This window comes from Saccostrea cucullata, unplaced genomic scaffold (genome assembly GCF_032062105.1).
Source record: "Saccostrea cucullata isolate Sc308-1 unplaced genomic scaffold, CSIRO_AGI_Scuc_v1 ctg356, whole genome shotgun sequence".
NCBI classification, from domain to species: Eukaryota; Metazoa; Mollusca; class Bivalvia; order Ostreida; family Ostreidae; genus Saccostrea; species Saccostrea cuccullata.
In genome coordinates, this window is record NW_026918279.1 from 350,182 (window position 1) to 378,121 (window position 27,940).

General features: G+C 33.2%; 1 protein-coding gene across 9 annotated transcripts; it reads left to right on the forward strand.

The window, feature by feature from the left end:
• The first annotated feature begins 261 nt into the window (after positions 1-261).
• On the forward strand, positions 262-27,940 carry LOC134261699 (progranulin-like). 9 transcript variants are annotated; one of them, XM_062744109.1, is made up of 18 exons: positions 262-376; positions 1,521-1,706; positions 7,801-7,917; positions 8,218-8,448; positions 8,851-9,081; positions 9,839-10,069; positions 10,184-10,414; positions 12,640-12,870; positions 13,405-13,635; positions 14,296-14,541; positions 14,832-15,098; positions 16,691-16,921; positions 17,054-17,284; positions 18,747-18,977; positions 20,598-20,828; positions 21,502-21,732; positions 21,827-22,078; positions 25,861-27,940. In XM_062744109.1, the coding sequence occupies exons 2-18, from the start codon at positions 1,521-1,523 to the stop codon at positions 26,020-26,022; spliced, it is 3,771 nt and encodes a 1,256-aa protein (XP_062600093.1). In that variant the 5' UTR covers positions 262-376; the 3' UTR covers positions 26,023-27,940. The 9 variants fall into 9 exon arrangements, with proteins under 9 accessions (XP_062600093.1, XP_062600101.1, XP_062600117.1 ...); XM_062744117.1 differs by lacking the exon at positions 20,598-20,828; XM_062744133.1 differs by lacking the exon at positions 18,747-18,977.

Below are 27,940 nucleotides of genomic sequence, written 5' to 3' on the forward strand. Positions count from 1 at the left end.
CAGGCGGACGGAATGTGATCAGAAAGAAACTCAAATGAACTTTAAATCAAGTCAGGTGAGCTAATAAATATGTAGTCACCATACGCCCCACCCCCTCTTTTCGGTTCCTACAGGCTGTACTATATATATTTTAATTCAATACGTATAGTTTCATTCTATTTATACCGTACGATATAATTTTATTTCAGGGATAAAATAAGGGTTAAAATGATAGAGAAACGAAACATATTTCCACCGCTTTATGTGTGATATCCAATGAAATGTCGTGTAAGTAAACACATTCGGTCGCTTTGCTTTACCCACCTGACTGCATCTCATGTGACTTGTATTGAGTTTTATTTTTCATATGATAGTTGACAAGAGTTGAGGACACAAGGTAAACAGTTTGTCATTATTTTTTTCCATGTTAAAGGGCGAAAAAGCCAATTACTTTTTTTGTTGCATTTCCAAGAACAAAGCGCTGCATTTGTACTTTCACTTTACCTTTTCGCCGTAAAATCCTGATGTGCAATAACCAATAAAGACGTATGTATTTATAAAACGGTTTGAAGAGCATGCAGAAATAGCAGGTTACAACAAAACAAGGAAGATTTCAGATTTATGCACAAACATTTTATATTTTAATTTTATGTAGTCTTCTATATGTCTCCAGCTGGTCTCAGTGTCAGTTGGATTAAACCTGGTATGGATTTCTGAAGCAATCCTGCCTGAGATGAGCTGCAAAGCTCTTTGGTCTTATTAGATAAGATGGACAAAAAGAAAACTACGGCTTCAATATTAAGCATTTTTAGAAAAGTTTGTATATGCAGGTGAACTTTGGTATCATATCTTCAACACTGCTACGGTTCCAGAAATAGCATGTTCAAAAAGTGCATGTAGTTGAACTTTGGTACATTATATCTCCAACACCCTTACAGTTCCATATTTAGCAAGTATAGAAAAGTGCATGCATTTGAACTTCCGTGTCTTCTAACCTGAGCACTGATATCTCTTACTAATTATTTTTTTTGAGTATTTTTTCCTCAATTTATCGAATCTTTAGATAACTTTTAGTTTTTTCTTGGTCCCAGCAAGTTAAGAGTTCCATCTGGAAATATTATTAACTGTGCCAAAAGCTGGGTGGGGTAGGGGGTGGGGTGGTGGTGTATGTTTGTAAAGAAGTGAAGGGGGACCTGGAAACTGGTCCGCATGCATCAGTTTCTTAACTATCACAAAGCATTCAAGTATCTTACTCTAGATATCATTTATAACTTTACTGTAATGTTATCTCAGGTGTTATATACATGATATATAAAAGGTATGTATTTGATAACTTATATGACTTTACAAACATAAGTAGGTCAAATCAAATTGATAATACCACGGGATTCTCATCTCGTGACCGAATTATCTCTCAAGATATCCAGCAAGTAGAATATTGACACAAGTCAGGACAAGGTGATCTTTTAAAATTCATTCCTTCCTTAAAAACTATCGCCTCTCACTAACTATACTTATCTATCATGTTTATATATTTTTAGATGCGCGGCTTTCTACTCCTCCCATTGGTTGCGGCGGTCGTCCACTGTGATACACTTTATTTCCATCCCAGGGAGAATCCCGCCGTTCCCGGGACTCCGTGTCAGGACGGGAAATCCTTCTGTCCGGACGGGAGCACCTGTTGTGTCCAGGAGACAGGGGAATATGGATGCTGTCCTCTCGCTGATGTAAGAATACTGTAAATCACTCTGTTTTTGCAACACCTGATTTATAATTTTAAGGGATACTATTATATGCGAGAATCAAATTTTTGCTAGCACACTGTCTTGTGTAATTATGCGAAAATAAAGTTACCGCTAATAAAAAGTGATTTACAATACAGGAAGGGTTGTAAGAATACATGAAGGGTTTAGAAATATGTCTAGAATTAGAGATTGAAAGGTAATCGATTGACCAATGCTGGAAAATGTAGAAATCTAACCAACCCTGTGCAGAAAATCTTGCGCCATTATTTTCAATACAGGATCTGTAGCATTATAAAATGGTCAAAGACTTAAATATAAACCATTATGCTACAGTTCTGCAGGTAAGGTAATCATGGTAATATATATAAACATTAATTGTTTGATAAATTGCAATATCCATGAATTTAAAATTGATTAATTAAAAGACATTCACATCTTACATATACACAAACATTACCATGTACCTTTCCCACTGATAATTTTTTTTTTTTTTAGATATTCTCAATTTTAAATTGTAGTAATATGAGATATGTTCTTACACAAAAAATCAGCATTCATTACCAGTAATTTATGCTCAAAACCCTGTTATGTATGCCCCTAACTTTTCTTAAAAAAAAAAAGTCACAAAAAGGGGGAAAGGTAGGTCCTTGGGCCCCTTCAGATTTTCTATTGAGTACACCAACAGTAATGCTTGAGAAAATAAGGAAGTTGTAAAGGGTATAAAGAGTAAGAAATCTACTTGATATATACTATTTATTTAAATAAACAAGGTCCTATAAATTTATCTATTAAATATATTCTAGATAGCTATTTATTTTTCTTTGGAGGAGTCATCACATTAATAAGAAGAGCTAATAAAAGTTGATAACAGGATCTTATTTTTTGAAAGTGAAATTGTTGAATTCATTGTTAATAGTTTCCTTTTTGAAATAAAGCTTGGGAATTCCTTTCAGTTCAGGAATTAATATACAAACAAAATAATGTAAATAGGTGAAGTTTTATAGCTTCCTGAACATGTTGAACAGGAAGTTTTTGAGAAATGACATTTCGTGATGATGATGCATTGATAAAATTGCTTATTTAAATGTCATGTACAGAAAGGTTGGGATAGTTACAGATGAATTCTCTTTCATGTGGTGTCAGCATTATCATTGAAAACAAAATGGAGGAAGGTTAATTTATGATATATACATTACCTTGAACATTTGAGAGGAATCATTCTAAAAATTTACATTGCCTAGAATGATGTTAGGTTCAGCATTTTTATTCGCCCTAGTTGAAGATTTGGGAGTAAGTCAGTAATAAGTCAGTAACTGTCTGTTTTTCCACAGAAACTGTAAGCTTGGTAGGAGCTAGGGTTTTTATTCATATTTCACCCTGTATATAACTCATTCTTCAGTACTGAGTTCAGATGTGTGACCAAAGGGCTATTTTTTAAAAATAATCAATTTCATAATTTATGTATATTAATTGAGTCAGTACCCTTCCTGCTTCTGAAAAAAAATGATGGGAAGATAATCTGAAGTCTTAAAGAGGAGACAGGTGTCCAAATGTACAAGCATGTCTGAAATTTTATGTACGTAACTTGGTGTCCACAGTGACTGTTTTTTAAATCAATAAGCTATTCTTTTCTGGTGAATCCTTTTTGAAGTATATAAACACTAGTTTGCATGTTTTATTGCATGACTTATTTCTGTCTTATTCCATTATAATTAGAAAATATATCCAAGATTACCAATGGACACCGTTACTTACATAAGCACTAAACAAGTAACATGTTACTAGAATTTAACAAGTTGTTAAAATATGAAAATAATGTAATCAATAAGGTATGATGAAATCATGTTTAATGTTTTATTAAATGGAATTTATTTAAAAAGTCACAAATTTTATTTCTGGTTTCAAAAAAGGAGAAATTATGTAAGTAACATGGACACCTAACTCCGAATCAGGCTTTAAAAAGGAACAAAAAAAAAAACAAGACAATCGAACACTTGTCTTTAATACTTTTAATATTTCATTTCAAAGCTTAATAATAGACTAGCTTTCAAAGAGAATTAATGCAGACAAGTAAACTGTCAGATGGATTGCTAATATCCTAGGTCTTCTATTTTGAGTCTTGGATCTTTGTGTCATTGTTACGAACATAATTCAGTCATTTCTTGTAAATCTGAAAGAAAAAAATATATATAAAACAAAATACAACATGATGTAATCAACACATATGCTGTTTAATCATATTTATTATATATCCTTGATAAAACCAGAAAGAAGGCAATTAAAGCACAAATTATGTCACTACTTCAGGTTTTCGTGTCTCTGTTACGAACGTAATTGCGTGAATGATATGGCAATATTAAAACAAATTTCAATAAGTATTCATCCTTTGATAAGAACAGAACAAAACTAACAAATATAGAATAAAATATAGTACAATATAACTTTATCATTAATAGATTATACAAATAATGCAAAAACACATGTCCGTAACAAAAGATGCGATTCAAAAGTCAAATGTTAAACCGAAAGTACTCGACTCGGACAGATTTATGCATTTTGTATGGTCATAAGTGACGTATTTTAGTTTCTGATTAATAGCTACATGGTATAAAGATACAATGACTGAATTTATGTGTTAAACATTCACTAAAATTGATACAATATAAAAATACTTACCGAATCTATTATGTACGTAACTTCTTTTTTTCCACATGGACACAATGAGCATCGCCATGTTTTTTAGCAGACAGCTGCGCAACCTTTCTACTTTCGTTTTCAATTTATAATTATACCACTGCTATGGACTTCCTGAGCCAAACTTATGATTCATTGGCTGTTATTTTAGCAATCATACTGAAAGCTATTATTTTCATAACGGTCAAGACACCAAACATTTTACAATCAGAGATCATTTTAAAATTACAAAAAGAACTGAGTTATGTTCATGAAGCATATTGTTAGAAATAATTTATCACACATACTCAATAATTAAACACAGAAATTGAACTTGACAAATTATTTAATGTTTGTAGAGAGGTCTTAAAAAGTTCAATGCATATGGACACCATGCGTTACGAACATAAGCTACAAATTTTTAAGTTAAGAAAAAAATAATTAGGATAATTTTAGCATGTTTGACAAAATAAATATATTATTTCATTTATATGCTAAGATAATGTACACATATATCATGCCAAATGATTTTATTTTTAAATAAAACAATATCTTTATGCCTATTTGAAAATTGTGTCACATTTTCTGCAATTGAAATCCCCTAAATGCAATACAATGATCAATATTTTTTTATTCCTCAACTCATATCCATAAAACTATTTATACTATATCCTTGCACAAGTATCAAATCATATCAATATCAATCTATCTGCTTACACTTTATTTATTGGAAAATAAAGGAGAAAAGAAATATATTTTAAAAATTCACCAGTATTGAAGAATGAGTTATATATAATTATTAATTCTTTGTGATTAGATATTTCTTTGTTTACTGTAGATCACTTAATTTTTTTGAAACCCGATTTTCATGAAATAGCCATTAACTCTTTATTAGAGAGAAAAATTTTTTCAAGAATTGTGGTTATTGCTCTATATTATCTTTAGAAATATTGATACTGGTATATGCTAGTTTTTCAAGATCATTAATTTAAAAATTCTGTATTAACACTTTCGTTTCCGTGCAATATCTTGAGAAGCTTTTGAGCTTTTGCAAGGACATTTTATACCACTACTCCAATGGCCTAAGGAAAATCCCAGTTTATTTTGAGGTCAATAGGTCTAAGGTCAAGGTCGTAAATTCATACATTCTTTGAGTGCTTGTGTTAAACTTTCATTCTGAGGTGATATCTCAAGAAGCTTTTGAGTATTTGCCAATTTTGCAATTGAATTTTATACCATAACTCCCTATGGCCCCTCCTGCCCTTCTTAAAATGCCCCACCCACCTCGACTCTTATGCCCCCCCCCCCCCCCTTTCCAGACATTCTCTTCTTTTAATTTCCTTAAGGGGGATACAGGTTCTCTGAATTAGCTTGTTGATTTAAGCTATTTATCTTGCTTTAATTATAATTTACACTGGATCTAACATATACTTTTCAGCATCAATTGATTGAAGCAGGTCTATTACCATGAACATGATATGATGAAACAGTAAGGCCTACTAATGCAAAGTAGCATGTTGATGCATCAAGGGATGCATATTACAAGACTTTTTGAATGTGCTGGATTTGATCTAAATTTTCCGGATGCTTAAGGATATCCGATCCTCAGCCAGGAAGGATAACTCCAAAAATTAATATTTAATTTGAAATGCATCAAAATGAAGCTTGAAAATGGAATTCTTTCATGCAACAATTTTCATTTTATTCATCTTTATAAGATTCAAAGGTTTTTTGAAGTCTTAGAAAAGGTCTTATAAAAGTTGACATTTTTACCCTATGAAAGGAAAAAAAATAATATAGTTTTAGAGAAATAAGATTTTCTTGAATCCAGCCTTAGATACCAATGCTTAATAGCATGATATGAAATAAGAAGTGATATGAGGTGTTTTGCAATGATAGCAAAAAGTTTTACACTATGTATTATAGAATACTTGACAGAAATAGGAGACAAAAAATACTAAATAAGTATAAAAATCATGACAATTTTTCTGAATGCCTGGATACCTATCATTTTTTTACCGAAAATATATTTTTGATCAATTTGCAATTAAAAAAAATGCATTGCTGATATTCCAATTCGCCTTTTCTGCAAAAATATTGTTGATTTGACATTTTCCCCTAAATAATAGGATTAATATGATTTACTTTCATCTTCAACTTTAAAGAAATACTGTGGATACATAACTTTGTGGATTCAAAGATAATTATTTATGAATATTTTTGATAACTTAACTTCTAATTTTATAAACCTGAGGATCGGACTACCTTAACCCAGGTTAAAGTTTTTTGAGCTTACTCATGAATACCAGTATTACTTCAGAATCTATTTGTACCATACTTACAAGAATGATAATTCATAGAATGAACACTCTCAGTCTTGTTCAGATGCTGATTTGACTCACATTTTCCGTATAAGCATGATGAGTGAGCAGGTTAAAGTTTATGATATTTATAATGCAGGCTAATTCTGGCCAATATTGCTTCAATTTAAGCCCTCTGTAGACCAAACTGGGGTGGATGATGCATCAAATGATGAACATTATATGAGGCTTGCTTAGATTTGACATACATTTTCTGGATGATTGAACAGTTTTCAGTTTTCAGACAATTTAAGTTCATTTCCAATTTGGGACCAAATTGCTTAAAGGCTTCAACTAGAGATGCACTCTTCTAGTTAGTTAGTTGTGCGTGGAATTTTGCTTTACTTAGAAATGAAATTTATTGACTGAGTTCATCTGTGTTTTTTTCCTTTTTTTAAGTCAAATTTGCATCAATATTGCGATTTTCCATTTTGTTAGGCTGTATGCTGTAGCGATAAAATCCACTGTTGCCCGATGGGATACATCTGTAATATAACCACGTCCCAGTGTCATAAAGGGGGTCTCATCCAATCCTTAACCTACGTATACAACCAGGTCAGAGAAAAGGTGGTGGGCATCAGATTTTGTTTTTCATGTTCATTTCAGTGTAGTGTTGCTTCGGAAACAATTTTATGTCACTTGCAGTAACAATATAAAATTGATTAGAAAGAGGTACCGTAAAATGTTTCGTTGTCAAATCGTAATGAAATGCAATTTTTAAAAAAAATTAATCAAGGCAATTATTTATTTGCAGTGTTTTATATGTAACTAGCATAATGTTTTACCTCCACATCACACCATCCCACCACCACCCAAATTTTGTACACTAATAGAGAAATCATTTTGACTCAAATGTGACCTGGAAATATTTGTATTTGACTGTATGCGTTAATTAAGACAGTGATTTGGTAAGTCATCAAGTTTATTGTTGCACAAAGTGTACACAGTTCATGTTCACAGGTAATCATATGGTATATTTAAATGCATGGTGTCTACTGAAAAAATGAAACTCTTAATAAGAAAATGTAATTTTTTTTGCATAGAAAGTTTCGCTGAAGTTAGAGAACGTAGTTTGTCCTGATGGTCAGCATGAATGTAAAACTGGACAGACTTGCTGTAAACTGTCTAGTGGAGAATATGGGTGTTGTCCATTACCAAAGGTAAATCAAAATTTATGAATAAAAAAAATTAATAATGTGAACCCGAATTGATTAAATCTCTCTTTTAGATTCTATTTCAATTGAATAAATCATTGTGTGTAAAAGAACATGGTGAAAATTTAAAAAATAATTTCAAACAAAATTTATACATGATGCAAGAGTGTACAATTTTACATAGCACTTAAATTCTTATCAATGCAGCAACAATACTTATTATGAAGTTTGAAATTTATTATGAATGGGATATGAATGTTTGCATTTTATTAGAAATGATTTTTGTATTCTACTTGATTTAATCAGGCAGTCTGCTGTAGCGATGGTAAACACTGTTGTCCAGAAAGCACGACCTGTGATACTGGTACCGGAAAGTGCCAGAGAGGGAACCAGCTGACAGTGGACTGGTTTGAGAAAGAACCTGCTCTGTTAAGATCCGAGAATGTGGTTTGCCCTGATGGTCAACATGAATGTAAGACTGGACAGACTTGCTGTAAACTGTCCAGTGGAGGATATGGGTGTTGTCCTGTTCCAAATGTAAGTTTCAATTTTCTAACTTCTAAACTTTTTTTTTAAAAATTGTTTAACATCCCTCTGGAGATCTTTTCACTCATATGGAGACACCATCACTTGCCAGCTGTCAGCACTCATGGGCATTGAGCAGTGAGGGATCTTTTTCATGCCAGCACCTACTGGGACATGGGACCTCTGTTTACACGGTCTCATCTAAAGGACCGGTGTCCATGTCCCACAGTGGGACTCAAACCCGTCACTTAAGGATTGACTCCTTACTTGGTGACTCTAGAGCAGACACTCAAAATACTGTGCCATGTGGTGACTTTCTAACCTTAACATAGTAAAAACATTTATTTATAATGTTCACATAATCAGTATATTACCTCTATTTTAATCCCAGAACATGTTTGGTTTTTTTTTCAGGCTGTGTGCTGTAGTGATGGTAAACACTGCTGTCCTTCTGGGACTACTTGTGAAGTGTCATCAGGCAAATGTAAAAGAGGGTCCAGTCTAGTCATGGACTGGTTTGAGAAACAACCTGCTCTGTTCAGATCCGAGAATGTGGTTTGTCCTGATAGTCAACATGAATGTAAGACTGGACAGACTTGCTGTAAACTGTCTAGTGGAGGATATGGGTGTTGTCCTATACCAAATGTAAGATAATGGCATAGCTATGTGTATTGCAGTCCTTATAATTACTGTAGTAAAATATGAAACATGTACTGAAGGGGATTAAATGTGAACATGTATACTTGTTTTGAACATTATATTGTTCTTACTTTCAAATCAGCAAAAATGAACCTTATTTGTTAACGGAAATGCATTTTTTCTGTATTAATTGTTTACATAATTTTCTCACAAAATATGGAAAAAGGAGGTTTTTCTATCTAATCGGAATAATAATTTGAATCGGAGGAAAATTTGATAAAGAAAATAAAAAAGTTATAAAATATTTTCAATTTATTGCCCTTAAGAAGGGGGAATCATATATCCCTCAACAAATGAAGGGGTACTATCTCTCTATGCAGGGGATAGATCTTTTAAAACACCTTAAGCAAAGGACACTTGTTTTCTTCTTTAGGACCATTCGTATCTCATAAGAGAGGACTTTTCTTTGCTTCCTTAGTATATGGCAATACTTATCTCCCCCTTGTAAAGGGCAGTTTTAAGCTCATCTGAGTTTTCCTAATAACCCATTGCTTGTCATATGTCCGTCTGTCTAGCTGTCTATCTGTAAGTTTTTCACATTTTCAACTTCTTCTCAAGAACTGAATGTGGTGAAGACCAGCATGGTCAAAGTAACTCAGGTAAACACTGTGGCCCAATGACTTCTAGGTATCTCCCTTATAAGGACGACTCTTATCACGATGATGAAATATGAAGATTGGAAGTGAATTATTTATTTTTTCAGGCTGTGTGCTGTAGTGATGGTAAACACTGCTGTCCTTCTGGGACTACTTGTGAAGTGTCATCAGGCAAATGTAAAAGAGGGTCCAGTCTTGTCACAGACTGGTTTGAGAAACAACCTGCTCTGTTAAGATCCGAGAATGTGGTTTGTCCTGATGGTCAACATGAATGTAAGACTGGACAGACTTGCTGTAAACTGGCCAGTGGAGGATATGGATGTTGTCCTGTACCAAATGTAAGTTTTTCATTTTTGAACCTTTATTTACTTAGTAAAATCATTTCTTTATGATGTCAACATGCTCGGTATACCTCTATTTTAATCCCAGAACATGTTTGTATTTTTTTTCAGGCTGTGTGCTGTAGTGATGGTAAACATTGTTGTCCTTCTGGGACTACTTGTGAAGTGTCCTCAGGCAAATGTAAAAGAGGGTCCAGTCAAGTCACGGACTGGTTTGAGAAACAACCTGCTCAGTTAAGATCTGAGAAAGTTGTTTGTCCTGATGGTCAGTCAGAGTGCAAGACAGGACAGACTTGCTGTAAATTGTCCAGTGGACAGTATGGATGCTGTCCTCTACCAAAGGTTAGTTTGTAGAAAGTTAAACTTTAGACTGTACAAATAGCAATTTATATTGCAAATGCCAATACTCTGTCTGCAATTTTGTTTGATTATGTCTGAGATTCACAATGAAAATGAAATTTTAACTCTAATACAAAATACACATGTGAAACTTAGGATTTGCAAATATTAACTAAAGAATCTAATCTTAACCAATTAATCCATTTTGTAAACCGACTTCTTATACAATTAAAGTATATTATTGAGGGAGTTAGCAAGATTCCAGTACCCCAAAGCCAGGACTATTTCCCGAGGCACAGCACAGTTTTTAATTGTTTTATTATACCATAACAAAAATAAAAAAAATGGAGGATTACAAATGACGGGGAATTAGCTTTTTGGAGTGGGGATTAGCTCACTTGACTAACGCAAGGGGATTAGTCCAATAACATATTATACCAATTAATACAAAAGTAAAATGTAGAGGATTACGGAAAACTGGGAATTAGCTTCCGAAGCAGGGATTAGCTTATTTGAATAACACAGAGATTAGTCCGTTCACAGTTATTTCTAGGGAATTATTCACATTTTACTAGGCAAAAAAAAATTAATAAATTGTTTCTCAGGCACCGCCGCATCAGTTCAAAAACGGCCGCATTGATCAATTTTATTGACATATGGAAAAGGGAAATAACCCAATTTTCTATTTTTCCAAGTTGAAAAAGAAAATCGAGTTATTGCCCTTTTCATAAATGCTAAGAAAGACGTTTTTATTAGAAAAACTATATCTTTCTTCTAAATCTACAGTATTTTATCAGTTAACTTTTAAATAAATGTTTGGAATAACATTATTTAAAGTTGAATATATATTATAACTAATTTCAGAGAACAAAACTTAAGAGTTAGTAGATATCATCATTTTATTGAACAAATGACTTTAAAAAAAGGTGTAGACTACATCCTGCTTCCAAAAAAAAAAAAAGCCTGCCTGCCGCATTGAATTTAGAATTTTTTGGCCTGAGAAACAATTTATTAATTTTTTTTGGCCCTATCTATTCTTTATGTAGGGAAAAATAAGTAGAGGTATAATAAGTAATTCTAATACATTCTTTTTCCACTATGGAAGAGTTACACTTCTTCGTGTGGTCTTTTGTGAAAAAGCCGGAAAATGTACAAATCTCATGGGGTTTCTCGGATAAAGGTAACATAAACATGTATAATAATTTATTATACAATATATAGAATGTTGATGAACAAATCAGAATGAAATGTAAATGAAATATTTTATTGTTGTGGAATTTAGATACATCAAGAGTAGGAATGACAACAATATCAATTTATATTTTATTGTTGATTGTATGTATCTGTTCATCCTGTGGTACATCTAAATACAATACACATGCCTAGGAAATGTATATATTTTTGTATTTAATGGATGATAAATTTAAGGCTCATGCTCTCTTACATATGTCTTTTAGTTCTTCTATTCTTTAGTTGGAATAACAAATACATTTAACATTTAAAATTGGATTGAGATTGGCATGTTTTGTACTATCCACAATGCCATGCTGTCAAAGTCAGATGACTTAAAGTGCCTCTAATTTTGAAGAGTGCACACATAGAAATCATTATATGTAAAGCAACAGATTGTTAACCAACTAAACCAAATGTTTACTAACAAATCTAATTGTTAAGTAGCTAATCTAATTGCTTATAATAATTAATTATCTAACTGTTAACAAGCTATTTGTTAAGGAACTATATAATTGTTAACCAATTGATCTAATTTTGCAAACAAATGAAGAGATTGACACTATATTGTATAGTAATTAATTATAATATTGACTTAAAAGCATTTGGCTTTATCCAGAAAAAGTCATACAATTCATTGAAGCTTCTGGTTTAAGTACTGATTTAAGTATTGATTTGCTTCTGTAAAATGTCTACAGTTATTATTTGTCCCATTGAGCTCCAGACTACCAAGTTTGACTATAATTACCTTGTAAGTAGAAATTTTAGCGAGACGCAAATTTAACAATTTGTCCTTTAATATTGGTATTTTATTTTTAGCGATTTTGAAAACTTCACTAAAGAAGCTATTACAAATAAAGTGCAATTAAATTTAGCGATATTAAATTTTAGCAATCTCAGGTTAATAATGCTATAGTTAAATTCTTGCTAAAATTCTGCTTATACGGTATTTTTATTTATTTGATGAACTGTACATAATTATATGTTTCTTTTTTCAGGCAGTGTGCTGTAGTGATGGTAAACACTGCTGTGCAGAAGGAACAACTTGTGATGTGTCCTCAGGGAAATGTAAAAGAGGGTCCCATTTAGTCATGGACTGGTTTGAGAAACAACCTGCTGTGTTAAGGTCAGAGAATGTGGTTTGTCCTGATGGTCAACATGAATGTAAGACTGGACAGACTTGCTGTAAACTGTCCAGTGGAGGTTATGGGTGTTGTCCATTACCAAAGGTAAATTTTATCTTGGTAGTTCAAAAGGATTTGTATAATTATTCATTACAAAGTGTATTCATTAAAGCCTCTTTTAAGACTCTAAAACACATATACATAAATCACTGTTATGTACAATCAATTTTTTAAATGAGGCCAGTCATTAATTAACCAAAAGGTTGATGAAATTAGGATATCAAGAGTCTCATTTGAAGTCATCTTGAAGTCACAATGACCTAATCAGCAAATACAATACATGTATATCATTAGCTCAAATGCAGAGCGACATTTTTCATACTAATTGCTAGCTATATAGGCCACTATTTATTCTGAGACTTCTAAAGATTTTTCCATTAACTCGACCATGACAAGCACATAGTAGGTGTGGCCAATTGACAGGGGATGCTTACTTCTTCATGGCATCTAATCCTGCCTCTGATGTTTTTTGAGATCTGTGTTTTCTCTGCTCTTGATTTATGTTTAAATGCTCTTTGAGCTGGAACACTGTTCTTACTATTCTTCATATTTTGTTATTCCTATTTATTCTTTAATCAGGCAGTCTGCTGTAGCGATGGTAAACATTGCTGTCCAGAAAGCACGACCTGTGATACTGGTACCGGAAAGTGCAAGAGAGGGAACCAGTTGACAATGGACTGGTTTGAGAAAGAACCTGCTCTGTTAAGATCCGAGAATGTGGTTTGTCCTGATGGTCAACATGAATGTAAGACTGGACAGACTTGCTGTAAACTGTCTAGTGGAGGATATGGGTGTTGTCCTGTACCAAATGTAAGTTTTGATTTTCAACAAATCTTACTATTGAATACCTTGTATTTGCTTATTTTGGCTTTATTCTGTGACGTTACATCTTTCTATTTACAGAAAGAAATTGAAATTAATAAAATGTTTGTTAGAGATACAATATATTTGAAGCATTTTCTAGCTACATGTACATTCTGGAATCATTAAAACCACTAATGTTATCCATAGTGGTTGAAGACCTGAAGGGTTTCTGTTTTGTCAAGTTATAAATTATATTAAATTTTTTCACTGAACCCACCAAAAAAGTAATTAATGGACCAACAAGCAATTAAAAGCTATTCTCAAATTGAAACTTTTTCAATGTTAGGACTCTGAAACATTAATACTTGCTTTGACAGACACAGCCCTTTAGGTCAAAAAGATTAGCAATGATCAATTACATTGAAAAAGGGAAATAACTCAATTTTATATGTTTCCAAGAACTTGTCCAGTTCTTGGGATTTTGAATTTTTTTTTACTTAGAAATGCATGGTAAAGATTAATTTCTTTTTTAGCCTAATATAGATTTTTTTCTGTTTTGCATTCTAGTCAGATTATCGGTTACATTGATTTAAAGAATGTTGCTTTTTTCAGGCCATATGCTGTAGTGATCTTAGTCAGGCTGTATGCTGTATTTATCTTTTTCAGGCGGTATGCTGTAGTGATGGCAAACACTGCTGCCCACAGAACACGAAGTGTGAAGTCTCCTCCGGGAAGTGTACAAGGGGTGACAGTCTGGAGCTCCACTTGATCGAGCAGCTTCCAGTTGCCAAACCTCCACAGGGAGGTCTTCTATCTTCTGTCATGTGCCCTGACGGCGCCTCAGAGTGCAAGGATGGGCAGACATGTTGTCTGTTAACCAGCGGCAAATATGGCTGCTGCCCAATCCAGGACGTATGTTTTCTTAATCAGCAATATATGAAATATATACAAGTGGAAATTTATCTTGAATATCATTGGTTTGTAAAAGTAATAAATCATAGGACCTACATATTATTTGAAGTATCTGTCACAATATCTTCTAGATAAACAAATTTTCTCGAGCTGACTACATGACTGCCACAGATAATTATGTGAAAATGATAAAGTTTTCGCAAAAAAGGTGATTTTAAGTACATAGCACCTGGAACGTTAACAACATACAAACGAACAAATGTAGCACAAAGATCTGTTCCATTTAACAGGCTGTCTGCTGTTCAGATCATATCCACTGCTGCCCACAAGGAACAAGGTGTGACCTGCAGGAACAGAAATGTATCGGGCACGGGGAAAGTCTAGGGATCATCAGCATGGACATGGTCCAGATAAAAGAGGGGAAATCCCAGGAATCCCATCCCTTGACCCCTCTAACAGCAAATGTTGAATGTCCTGATGGCCAATCAGAATGCAAGACAGGGCAGACATGTTGTAAACTGTCCAGTGGAAAATATGGGTGCTGCCCCCTGCCAAAGGTAAATGAAGACAGTTGTGTTTTTACCTCACCTGAGCCAAAGGCTCAAGTGAGCTTTTCTGATCACAATTTGTCCGTTGTCTATCTGTCTGTCTAGCTATCTGTAAACTTTTCACATTTTTGACTTCTTCTCTAGAAAAGCTGGGCCAATTTCAACCAAACTTGTTACAATGTATCCTTGGGTGAAGGGGATTCAAGTTTTTTCAAATGAAGGGCCACGCCCTCATTCAAGGGGAGATAATTAGGAATTAATGAAAATTTGGTGGTATGTTTTAAAAATCTTCTTCTCGAGAACCACTGTGCCAGGAAGGATGAAACTTGAGGGGAAACATCCTCAGGTAGTGTAGATTCAAGGTTGTACAAATCATGACCCCCAGGGGTAGGGCGGGGCCACAATGGCCGACCAAAGTTTTACATAGAAATATATAGGAAAATTCTTTAAAAATCTTCTTTTCAAGAATAACAAGGCCATAATTGATTATATTTATATGGAAGCATCCTCAGGTAGTGTAGATTCAAGTTTGTTCAAATCATGACCCCCGGGGGTAGGGCGGGGCCACAATGGCCGACCAAAATTTTACATAGAAATATAAAGGAAAGTTCTTTAAAAATCTTCTTCTCAAGAATAACAAAGCCATAATTGATCATATTTAATATATGGAAGCATCCTCAGATAGTGAAGATTCAAGTTTGTTCAAATCATGACCCCAGGTGGTAGGGCCGGGCCACAAATTATTGCCAGTCAAAGTTTTACATAGACATAGAAAGGAAAATTCTTTAAAAATCATCTTACCAAGAATAGCAAAGCCATGATTGGTAATAGGACTACCTTTGGATTTAAACTATTCAATAATAAACCAATTTCTACTTTTTCCTAGCCACAGTGCTCAGGTGAGCGATGTGGCCCATGGGCCTCTTGTTAATAGATTGTTTATCGAAGATTGATGAGGCAACTGTTTTATGAAAATTCTCCCGAGAAATAAAAATTTTCTGAATAGCTACATACAGCTGTATAGGTAAAACAATTAATTCTTTTATAGAAACATTTTTTTATTCAATATTAACAGCTCTTTGAAAATAAAAGAAATTTTGTGATGTGAAAATGATCCTTAAGTTTATAATTTTTTGACCAATGTGTTGTGCTGGCATGAAGCAGTGCTGCATTTTCATTGGCTGATGATTTTATTACACAAGCAAAGTGCAGGGCTGATATGAGGCATTGCTGTATTTTCATTGGCTGATGTTTTGGGGAAACAGGCTGTGTGCTGTGCTGACATGAGGCATTGCTGCATTTTCATTGGCTGATGATTTTGCTACACAGGCATTATGTTCTGCTGACATGAAGCAGTTCTGCATTTTCATTGGCTGATGTTTTTTTTTGTTACACAGGCTGTATGTTGTGCTGACATGAGAAATTGCTATATTTCATTGGCTAATCAGAACAGTTATAAGTCATTGCTGTATTTTCATTTGCTGATGTTTTTTGTTACACAGGCTGTGTGCTGTGCTGACTTGAGGCATTGCTGTGTTTTCATTGGCTGATCAGTACTGATATTAAGCATTGCTTTATTTTCATTGGCTGATGTTTTTTAGGCTGTGTGCTGTGCTGACATGAGACATTGCTGCCCCGAGGGAACCACTTGTGAAGTTTCCTCAGGGAAGTGTAAGAGGGGAGATAACATACTGATGGACTGGTTCCAGAAGTTACCTGCAGTGGTCAAGGCAGAAAGTGTTATGTGTCCTGATGGTCAGCATGAATGTAAAGATGGACAGACATGCTGCAAAACTGCTAGTGAACAATGGGGATGTTGTCCTTTACCAAATGTAGGTCACATTTTATATCATAATCTTTATCTCAGTCATGCATCATTCATCATCCTTCATTTGAAATCCTTGTTTATTTCTTCTTAAATTGATTTAAATACCTCTTAAAAAAAAGAAATTTATGTTTTCCAGGCTGTTTGCTGTAGTGATGGTAAACACTGCTGTCCTTCTGGGACTACTTGTGAAGTGTCATCAGGCAAATGTAAAAGAGGGTCCAGTCTTGTCACGGACTGGTTTGAGAAACAACCTGCTGTGTTAAGATCCGAGAATGTGGTTTGTCCTGATGGTCAACATGAATGTAAGACTGGACAGACTTGCTGTAAACTGTCTAGTGGAGGATATGGGTGTTGTCCATTACCAAATGTAAGAGTAAAGTCTAAGAACTTAGTCGTTGAATATATTAATTATTGTTAGCCCAGTGAAATTAATGAATAGTTTCTCAGGCCATAAATTTTAAATTCTTAGTGGCAGGGAAGTTCTTTTTTGTTTGGAGGTAGGTGTTCTAACTTTTTATAATGCAAGTCATTCAACAAAATGACAATATCAACCAATTCTTTGTATTTTTGTTCTTTTACATTATTTATTATATGTATTTAACTTTAAATAATGCTATTTCAAATATTAGTTTAAAAAATAATTCATAAAATACCATATTACAAGATTGATTGATTGATTGTATATTGTTTAACGTCCCTCTCCAGAATATTTCACTGATATGGAGACATCACCATTGCCGGTGAAGGACTGCAAATTTAGGCCTATGCTCGGCACTTACGGCCTATGAGCAGGGAGGGATCTTTATCGTGCCACACCTGCTGTGACACGGGGCCTCAGTTTATACGGTCTCATCTGATGGACCGCCCCATTTTAGTCGCTTTTTACGACAAGCAAGGGGGTACTGAGGACCTATTCTAACCCGGATCCCCACGGGACACCATATTACAAGAAAAATATTATTGTTTATCTAATTAAAATGTCTTTAATTCGCATTTATGAAAAGGGAAATGACTCGATTTTTTTTTTTTTTTTTTACTCAGAAAAATTGAAAATTGAGTTATTTCCCTTTTTCAAAATATACATATAAATTAAACTTGCCAGACCTGCCTACCCTTCCACTTATGGCATAATTCTTATGCTTTTTGTCACTAAATTACACAGTTTCGCAATTGCAAACAATTTTAAGCTATAAGCGTCAGACCTTACAATTTTGTGCAATGGGCTGTAATCTTTTTTATATCTAAATGGTTTTCAAAATTAGTATTGCTTTCAAATTAGGCACACAGTACATGCCCAGCAATTTGGAAGATGCAAATGTGCCAGAAACTTTTGTAAAGAATTACCCTGTATATGTGCTATTAATTCTACTAGTACGACTAAAGTAGTTGTGATAGGCTAGCTTTTGACCAAATATGTCCATGTGATGTTAGAGGTTTAAGACATGAGGGGATGTTAAGATGTAGATATTCAACCTCTTCAAATAACATATAATTTGTGTATAGAACAAAGGATTTACAAAATTTAATGGTTTTCCAAAAATGTTTACATCAATATTATATATACAGTGTACAACATAGCATCTTATTTTAATTATATAGAATCCAAGTTTGAAATTATTTAATCAAAAAAAGAAATAAATTATGCCATTGTCCTACAAATTGCACCAAAATAAGGGTCTAGATTGCACCTGTGGGATAAAAAAGGTAGACAGCTCTGAATTGATCAATACTGCAGTTACCTGATGCAGCAGTGCCTGAAAAACTATTAATTTTTTGGGTCTTACCTAATCATTGTTCATTGAAACATGATTGAAATGTATGTTTTTCAGGCTGTGTGCTGTAGTGATGGTAAACACTGCTGTCCTTCTGGGACTACTTGTGAAGTGTCCTCAGGCAAATGTAAACGAGGGTCCAGTCTAGTCACGGACTGGTTTGAGAAACAACCTGCTCTGTTGAGATCCGAGAATGTGGTTTGTCCTGATGGTCAACATGAATGTAAGACTGGACAGACTTGCTGTAAACTGTCTAGTGGAGGATATGGGTGTTGTCCTCTACCAAATGTAAGAATTCTATTTAAAAACTTTAGTTATTGAATACATTTTATTTATTATTGTCAGCCAAAAAAAAAAATTAAATTAAGAGTTTCTAAGGCCAAAAATTTCATAATTCTGGTGGCAGGGAGGTTCTTTTTTTTTTTTTTTAAGGCAAGTGTTATACCATTTTTTTCTTGCCTGTCATTTAAGAAAATAAAAATTTTAACCGAATCTTAGTATTTCTGTTCTCTTACATTTTCATACCCCCCCCCCAGCTTGAAAAGCTGGAGAGTTTATAGTAATTGGTATGTCCGTTCGTCTGTCCATCCATCTGTTATGCTTTGGGGAACCAATCTCTGATCTGCAACTCCTCTTATACCACTGAATGAAATTTAATATACCACTGAATGAAATTTAATGAAACTTGCAAAAAATCTTTATTATATATTGCCATTGTGCACCTCCTTTTTTTTTTTTTTTTTTTTTTTTTACTTTTTTGATCAGACACATATTTTGGGTTTCCCACAGCAAAACATGGACACCGCCATTATATTCATATCTGAGGCAGGGGGTATATTCATATCTGAGACAGGGGCTATCATTTACTGAGCTCATTGCACACAGAACCTTTAGTCTTAAAATATGTATTTAACTTGAAATAATGTTATTTCAAACATTATTTTAAAAGTTAGTTCATAAAACATCCTAATACAAGAAAAATATTGTTTATCTAAGAAAAACGTCATTAGCATTTATGAAAAGGGAAATAATCCAATTTTTTTTTATTTGAAAAAATGGAAAATTGAGCTTTTTCCCTTTTTCAAAATATCAATAAAATTGACAGACCTGACCACCCTTCCAAGTTTGACGTAAGTTTTCCACTTTTTGTCACTAAATTACGCTGTTACACAATTGCGATATATTTTCTGCTATAAGTGTCAGACCTTACAATTTTGCTTTATGGGCTATGATCTATTTTTTGTCTCCCTATTTTTATAGAGAAGATCTGTAAAACGCTTAACATATCAAGGGAACTACAGTTCTCCATGGGCAAGAAAGAAAATGGTTATCAAAATTAATATTGTTTTCAAATTAGGCACACAGCACATGCCCAGCATTTTGGAAGATGCAAATGTGCCAGAAACTTTTGTAAAGAATTACCCTGTATATGTGCTATTAATTCTACTAGTAAGACTGAAGTAGGTGTGATAGGCTAGCTTTTGACCAAATATGTCCATGTGACGTAAGAGGTTTAAGACATGATGGTATGTTAAGATGTAAATATTCAACCTTTTCAAAGAGCATATAATTTATGTACAGAACATAGGGTTTACAAAATTTAATGACTTTCATAAATGTTAACATCAGTATTATATAGTGTAAAAATTAGCGTCTTGTTTTGATTATATAGAATCAAAGTTTGAAATTAAGCATATAAAAAGAAATAAATTACACCTTAGTTTTAAAAATTCCACCAAATTAAGGGTTTAGATTGCACCTGTGGTATAAAAAATGAAGTCAGGTCTTCATTGATCACTGCTACAGTCTTTACCTGCTGCAGCAGTGCCTGAAAAACTATTGATCAATTTTTTTTGGCCTTACCTGATCAATGTTCATTGAAAAATGTTTGAAATGTATGTTTTCCAGGCTGTTTGCTGTAGTGATGGTAAACACTGCTGTCCTTCTGGGACTACTTGTGAAGTGTCATCAGGCAAATGTAAAAGAGGGTCCAGTCTTGTCACGGACTGGTTTGAGAAACAACCTGCTCTGTTAAGATCCGAGAATGTGGTTTGTCCTGATGGTCAACATGAATGTAAAACTGGACAGACTTGCTGTAAACTGTCTAGTGGAGGATATGGGTGTTGTCCTGTACCAAATGTAAGTTTTCTTTTTCGAACCTTTATTTACTTAATCAAATCATTATACAGTTATTGACTAGGTATGAGGGCAACGTATGATTTGTTGGACCTGAAGGTGAAAATGTTGCCGAGGCCGCAGGCCAAGGGCAACGTTTTCACCTGCAGGTCCAACAAATCATATGTTGCCTGAATCCCAGTCTATAACTGTTTTGTTATACCCTTCACTGCTCACTTAAGATTGATCAATTTTATCAATACATGCTATATTATCAATATTACTGTATATGGAAAATTATTGATTAATCAGTTGATAAAGCATCAAGCTGAGAAAGAACAAAATCAAATATATATTTAGTGTATCACAAAAATTATTTATCACAAAACATACTCTTACCTTCTTTCTTACCTTGCTGTTAGCAACAACTCTTGAAGCTCTTAACTTCGGCTATATTTGTATCGCCGATATTGAATGATGATTAATTACTTGTGACGTAAAAGTGACGTTGCAGTCTAAAATTCTTATGTAAGACCGGTCAACAGTGAAATTGTTAGACCGATGTAATAAACATTTCTTTTGTTGGACTTTTTATTAGTAATAATATATAGAAGGATATTTATAAGGGTATAACAATTCTTTATGATGTACACATGATCAGTACATCTCACAGAACATGTGTAAATATGTTTTTCAGGCTGTGTGCTGTAGTGATGGTAAACACTGTTGTCCTTCTGGGACTACATGTGAAGTGTCATCAGGCAAATGTAAAAGAGGGTCCAGTCTTGTCACGGACTGGTTTGAGAAACAACCTGCTGTGTTAAGATCCGAGAATGTGGTTTGTCCTGATGGTCAACATGAATGTAAGACTGGACAGACTTGCTGTAAACTGTCTAGTGGAGGATATGGGTGTTGCCCATTACCAAATGTAAGAACTCGGCTTAAGAACTGAATCATTGAATATACATCTATCTTACCTGATCAATGTTCATTTGAAAAACGTTTGAAATGTATTTTATTAGGCTGTGTGCTGTAGTGATGGTAAACACTGTTGTCCTTCTGGGACTACATGTGAAGTTTCCTCAGGCAAATGTAAAAGAGGGTCCAGTCTAGTCACGGACTGGTTTGAGAAACAACCTGCACTAAAAAGACATCACACAGAAATAAAACCAAAAAATAAAGTTGTTTGTCCTGATCAGACTACAAGCTGTCCTGACAAGAATACATGCTGCAAAAATAAGGAAGGCAAATTTGGGTGCTGTGCCTATAATAACGTGAGCATGAATTCTTTTCAACCTGATTTTTAATATACACATGAAATTTGACAAAGCATTAGAGTCAGAACATTCCCAATTTTCAAAACATGTCATTTTTTCTTAGAAGAGATGATATGAATATTGAAAAAAACTGTAAAAGTTTATGTAGGCAAAAAATTCGAAAATGGATTTTGTTCAGGAAAAGGAGAATTTTTTTATAAAAAGTATGAAAAAGAAAGTGCTACTGTAAATCACTCTTTATTCACGAGAACTTAATTTTCGCGTAATTACGCGAGACAATGAGCTCGCGAAAATTTCATTCTCGCATTTAAAAGTATTCCTTACAATTATATAGAGGAAAAACAACAATTCGTGAAAATTATGTCTCGCTAATAAAAAGTCAATGACTATCTCACAAAAATAAAGTGTCGCAAAAATTTAGTAATATACGAGGGGTTATCAAAAAGTTCGTGGACTGAGGCTATAAAATTAGTACAATGTAGTCTGCGCTTTCAAAATTGATATGGAACATAAAGCAACACAAACTAAAGAAATGTTGAAAATTTTAGCCTGATATGTTCATTATTTGCCAAATTATTATAAAATGAAAACAACATTATATGATCACCCGGCGCTGTCGTCGTTTATTTTCATGACGTCCGATAACGTCATTGTTTTTTCAATGTCCTCTTCTTATACCTCATACACTTTTTTGATGAGATTTCCTGGAGCTGAGCGAGGACTTTAACCCACCTTGTTTATATGACTTTACAATGTCATGAATTGTGGCCTTCAATGAATATAACATTTCAGATGGATTAATACATTGGGAGAGATGCACGCTTGATTGTGCCGGAATATTTTGCTTTTGGGATTTCAATATCTACAACACATGATCAACGTCATTTTTGACGGGATTGATTTTTCCCACCTTGACTGCAAATCGACATTAACTGTGTATTCCTTTTTTCTCTGAATCTATTTTGACATTAAAAGACAAGTACTTTGGATGCATTTTATTTCTCTGTAGCCAGTTTCAACATATTTTAGGTCTATACTATTTTTTCAGGGGCAAAACTTTATAGAATGTTGGAAACGGAAACCCCTCCCCCCTTTTGACGTCATTTTCAAGGCCTCATTTGTTTGGACATTCCGTGTAAAATTTACGATAAAATTTCATAGAACTTCCAGAATGAAGTGAAAATTTCATATTTTATAAAACAATTGTGTCCCGACACATACCTGAATTAACGGAATTATTGGATGTCAAATAATCATGTCAAATGAGTTTTTCTCAGTTACACATAGGTCGAAAAAACATCGTTTTCGAGGTTGCGCCACCTGGACATACCATTGCCTACAAAATCCTTACTAATTTATCAAAAAATAAAAATCAAGATTTGTGATTTATTCTTTTGATAGAAAAGATTATGCTAACTATATATTTCAAAATTCATAGATGTACCTTAAGCGGTTTTAATTTTATGGCGCTAGTCCACGAACTTTTTGATAACCCCTCGTACAGTATTCATATTGGATATTACCAGCATAGTATACTGTACATGTGCATAAATGGGCTTATTCAAAATTTAGTGCAAATGCTAGGTATTGAGTTGTTGGCATATTTATGAATTAGCATTGCAGACTAATGCATAATTATTAATAAAAAATACTCATAAATTAGCACATGGTTTTCCGTGCCAAAGTTGCTAAAATATGAGGCCCACATTTTAAAGTACACATACAGCTTGATACAGTATTATGATTTAAAAGTTGAAAACTCTTTTGTGCATATTGCATTATGTATTCAGTATCAAAGATGGTGTCTATATTTAAAAAAAATATATGAATGAAATATAAGGAGATAACAAACATTGTTCAAGCATCAAAAGTCCATAAATCAATACAAAATAGGAGCGGAGCAAACACGGACCTCCAAAACATCAGAAGTGAGAGCAGGTTAATAGCCATTCTCTGTAACCACTTAAACTTCGTTGCCACGCATGGTCACCGATTTTGATGAAACTTCACCCATGCTTAGTACTTGACACCAGAAACAAATATCAAACAAAATTTCGTTGCTATGTGTCTCGGTTGCTATGGAAACAACCGGAAAAGTTTGAAAAATCGAGATTTTCAGCCACTTTAAATCTTGACTGTGGCTTAATAAAAACTAGAAAAAGCAAACAAACCATTCTCACAAAAAAATGACACCGTGATGTCACTTATACTGTAAAGAAACTGTTTAGAATATATCTCTAAGTAAGAGGTAACCAAGGGTACATTTGGAATATTTTTAAAATGCTGAAATATGCTGAAAAACACTCCGTATTCACTAATGGTAGGTGTTACATGTTCAAACTCAATCATCGACTTCAGAAAAACGATGAAAATGTTTGACCTTAAGTATATAAGTATAAGCAATATCATTTTATAAGTAATTTTTATGGTTGCCATGGTAACACAGCGTAACCATGCAAAACCGGTAACTAAGATTGGGTTAATGCTACTGTCTTGAGGAAACACATGAAAATTCAAGACTGGCAAATATGCATCCTTAGGACCTTGCAACACCAACACCATAAGAAAAATTGTGTATAATTGCTACTTTGCAGTGTTACCATGGAAACAAAGTACCAGTGCTTAAAAGTGAATTTTTTTTCGCTGCATTCAGAATAAAATTGCCATTTTATCAAGAAACAAATTAAAGGACTCAGCTTGAATAGCACTTATCTGGTTGAACTAAAGATGAATGTGATAGATTGATAAAATTTGATGAAGAAAACAACACTCACAGTTGCTATTGTTACCAAAGGAAAATGTTTAACTTTGTAACCTTTATATCAATATTAAACCCTATGTACCAGCTTCTTGAATGCAGTTAGAGATTGAATGATAGTATAAAAAAGTCATATTAGTTGTTCATAAATATCAATCATAAAAGTTTTGGGAATTTACATTTAAGGGTACGTATCCAAGGAAAGAAAATATTTTTCAGGTTTTTAAGCATATATTTTCTGCTTATTTCCATAGCAACGGTCTACTTAAAGAATCTAATCTGATTTTTTTTCAAATGGGAAAACTTGGAGCACACCAACATCTTATAAAATTGATCATTAGTTTTGAGGAAATGTGCTTTTTTAAAAAGATAGGATCAGATTTAAACATACAGAGTGTTACTTTGAAGGCTCCCTGTGGTATAAAAACCATGGCAACCATTGCCAACCAAAATGAAATATCATATTTTGTTCTTGGTATATGTTTCAAGGCTCTTTTTTCTATTATTTGGTCACATTTCATCCTATAATTGCTTTTTATTTTTTGTATGAGTTTATAAAATTCAATGAATATTTTTTTTTACTTTTGAATACTTTGTTACCATAGTAACGTATGTAATAGTTGATTTACCAAACATTTTTATCATGCATTTGAGACATCTGACCTTCAACTTTTGGAAACAGTCATTGCCAATTGTTTGCTTTGCCGCAAATGTTAACTATGGGGCTCTAAACATGTTAAAAAATGCCATTTTTCGAACTTTAAGACATGTTGCCATGGTAACTATAAAGCATAGCAACCAATTTTTGCCTGATTTCAGTTTAGGGTATCAATGACTTTTATCATAGAGAGTTTGAAGAAATTCTGAGACTCTGCGTGCCACAGCTCCTATATAAAATTTCAAATCATTACAGAGAATGGCTCTTAAATATTTCTTGGGGTTAATTCATATCATAGAATTCTTATCCTGATATTGTGAGATGAAGACTCATATATATATATCTGTAAATTCTGTCTTCTAGGCTGTTTGCTGTAAGAGTGGTACTTACTGTTGTCCTAAAGGCTATATCTGTGATACACTACCAGAAATCTGCAGAATGCCGGAGGCCAAAGAAGCTTGGAAAAACACTGCCAATATATTTATACAGAATATATTAAAGAAAAGGGTCCAGGACCTACCATAATGTGGCTATCAGCTTAATTGATGTATATATTAATCTGTTACTGTAATTTGGGTGCCTGTGTTAAGAATAATGTTGAAAGCTACAAAAGTATACTTTAAAATTAGATAAATATTTTTATGAAATGTTAGAGAAGTTAAAAGATTTAATTATGTTAGTGTTAACTTCAAGTACATGTAGATGGCTGATTATCTCGTTTTGTATGTTTCATGGGTTGGTGTATAAATTGAAATTTTGCTAAGAGCGTACCCAATTGTTACCTTTTAGAAATTTTTTTTAATGTTTAGAGGGTCTAGTTATGTTTAAAAAATTTTCATTGAGCCATTTGTATTGACCTATAAAAACCAAAATGTTATATTGACATATTGACAGCTTTTTTGAAAGAATTCATTTAACTAAATAATATAAATTTAATAAAAAAAATATTTCATATACAGTCTTTCTAGCACCTAAGTGCTGGGACTTGATTGCTTATTTATGAACATTTAGGTAACAACATGTAGCAAATACAGAAGTGTATGTGTGTTTATAATACAGTGCAGAATTTTTTTTTAACCTATCAACCTAAAACTCAATGAAACCCCCATTAATAAGGGGTAACAAATAATATTATGTTTTTGGTGAATGAGATTTATATGATAATTCAGCTTTTGTTAATATTGACAGTATGTATTTGATAGTGTCATTGTTTTATTTATAAAATGAATTTGTATTACATTTTTGTACATACACCTATCCCTAGTCTAAATACCTTTCTACTTATAAAAGAAATTCTAAGCAAGCAAATTGTATAATTTGTATCATTTTTGAATTCAGAAACATCTCTCAAGACTGCTTTTTGTAGAGAAAATGTTTTTATTTCACTAAGATCAAAAATATAATATTATCCAGAAGAAGCATTCAATTTTGTAAATATAACTAGTCATATGTATTATTGTTTAAGTGTTAAATGTTTAGGAAACATATGCATTGTAGCAAAAAGCAAAACTGTAGTGTTGAGGCCTATTTTCATGTACATATACACATAAATACAAATTAAACCTTAATTAAATCAGGTTAATGATTTTATTGCCAAGATAGACTTCTTAACATAAAATTGGTATGCCTGCAGTATACATATACTAGTATTCTATTTTAGCTAGGTAAAAACGTAATTTTTAAATAAGTTTACTATTTACTTGTACATCAGTGCAGGGCATTTGCCTTTTTTGGATGCCCATGATAATTACTACGAAACACTTGTAGCTAATTTACAGGAAACTCAGGACACCCACAACCATAATCTCCACAAAATGTTAAAAAATGACAAAGTACAGTTAAGGGGTTCATTTCTTCAACCTCAAAGAAATCAAATCCCAATCAACCTTGTGTATGTACATGTATATACATGTAAATAAAGTTTAATATTTGGCAAACCCAAAAATCCTGATGCAATGAAGGTAAATGATGCTACAGTATCTAGGTTTCTTTTTAGCGCTAGCAAGCAAACAATGAGCAAGATAATTTATCTGAAAGTAAATTCCTGTTTATTACTGATCAATTTAACTTAGTTTAAAGTCTGGCAGAAAGATGTGTTTAGCTTCAGTTTGTAGAAAACTTATGTTTTGTTAAAGAAATATTAAAAAGGTACAAGCAGTGTCATAATTCCAATTCAAAACATTCTTGAGAACAGTGTTGAAATTAATTTTTTATATTTTTTTCTTACACTTAGGGGAAATTTGTAAGCCTTTATGTGTTGTGTTTGCTCATATAAATGTGTTTCAAGCAAAGAAATTGTCACTTAATAGTATGTGTAATTGTCACATATGTATGTTTGACGTAAATTAGTGTGAATCGGCATATACATGTAAATTATTTACTTGTAAAAGCATTCCAAAGTCATTTTCAGATTTTTGTCACTCAATAAACGTAAGCTACAAAA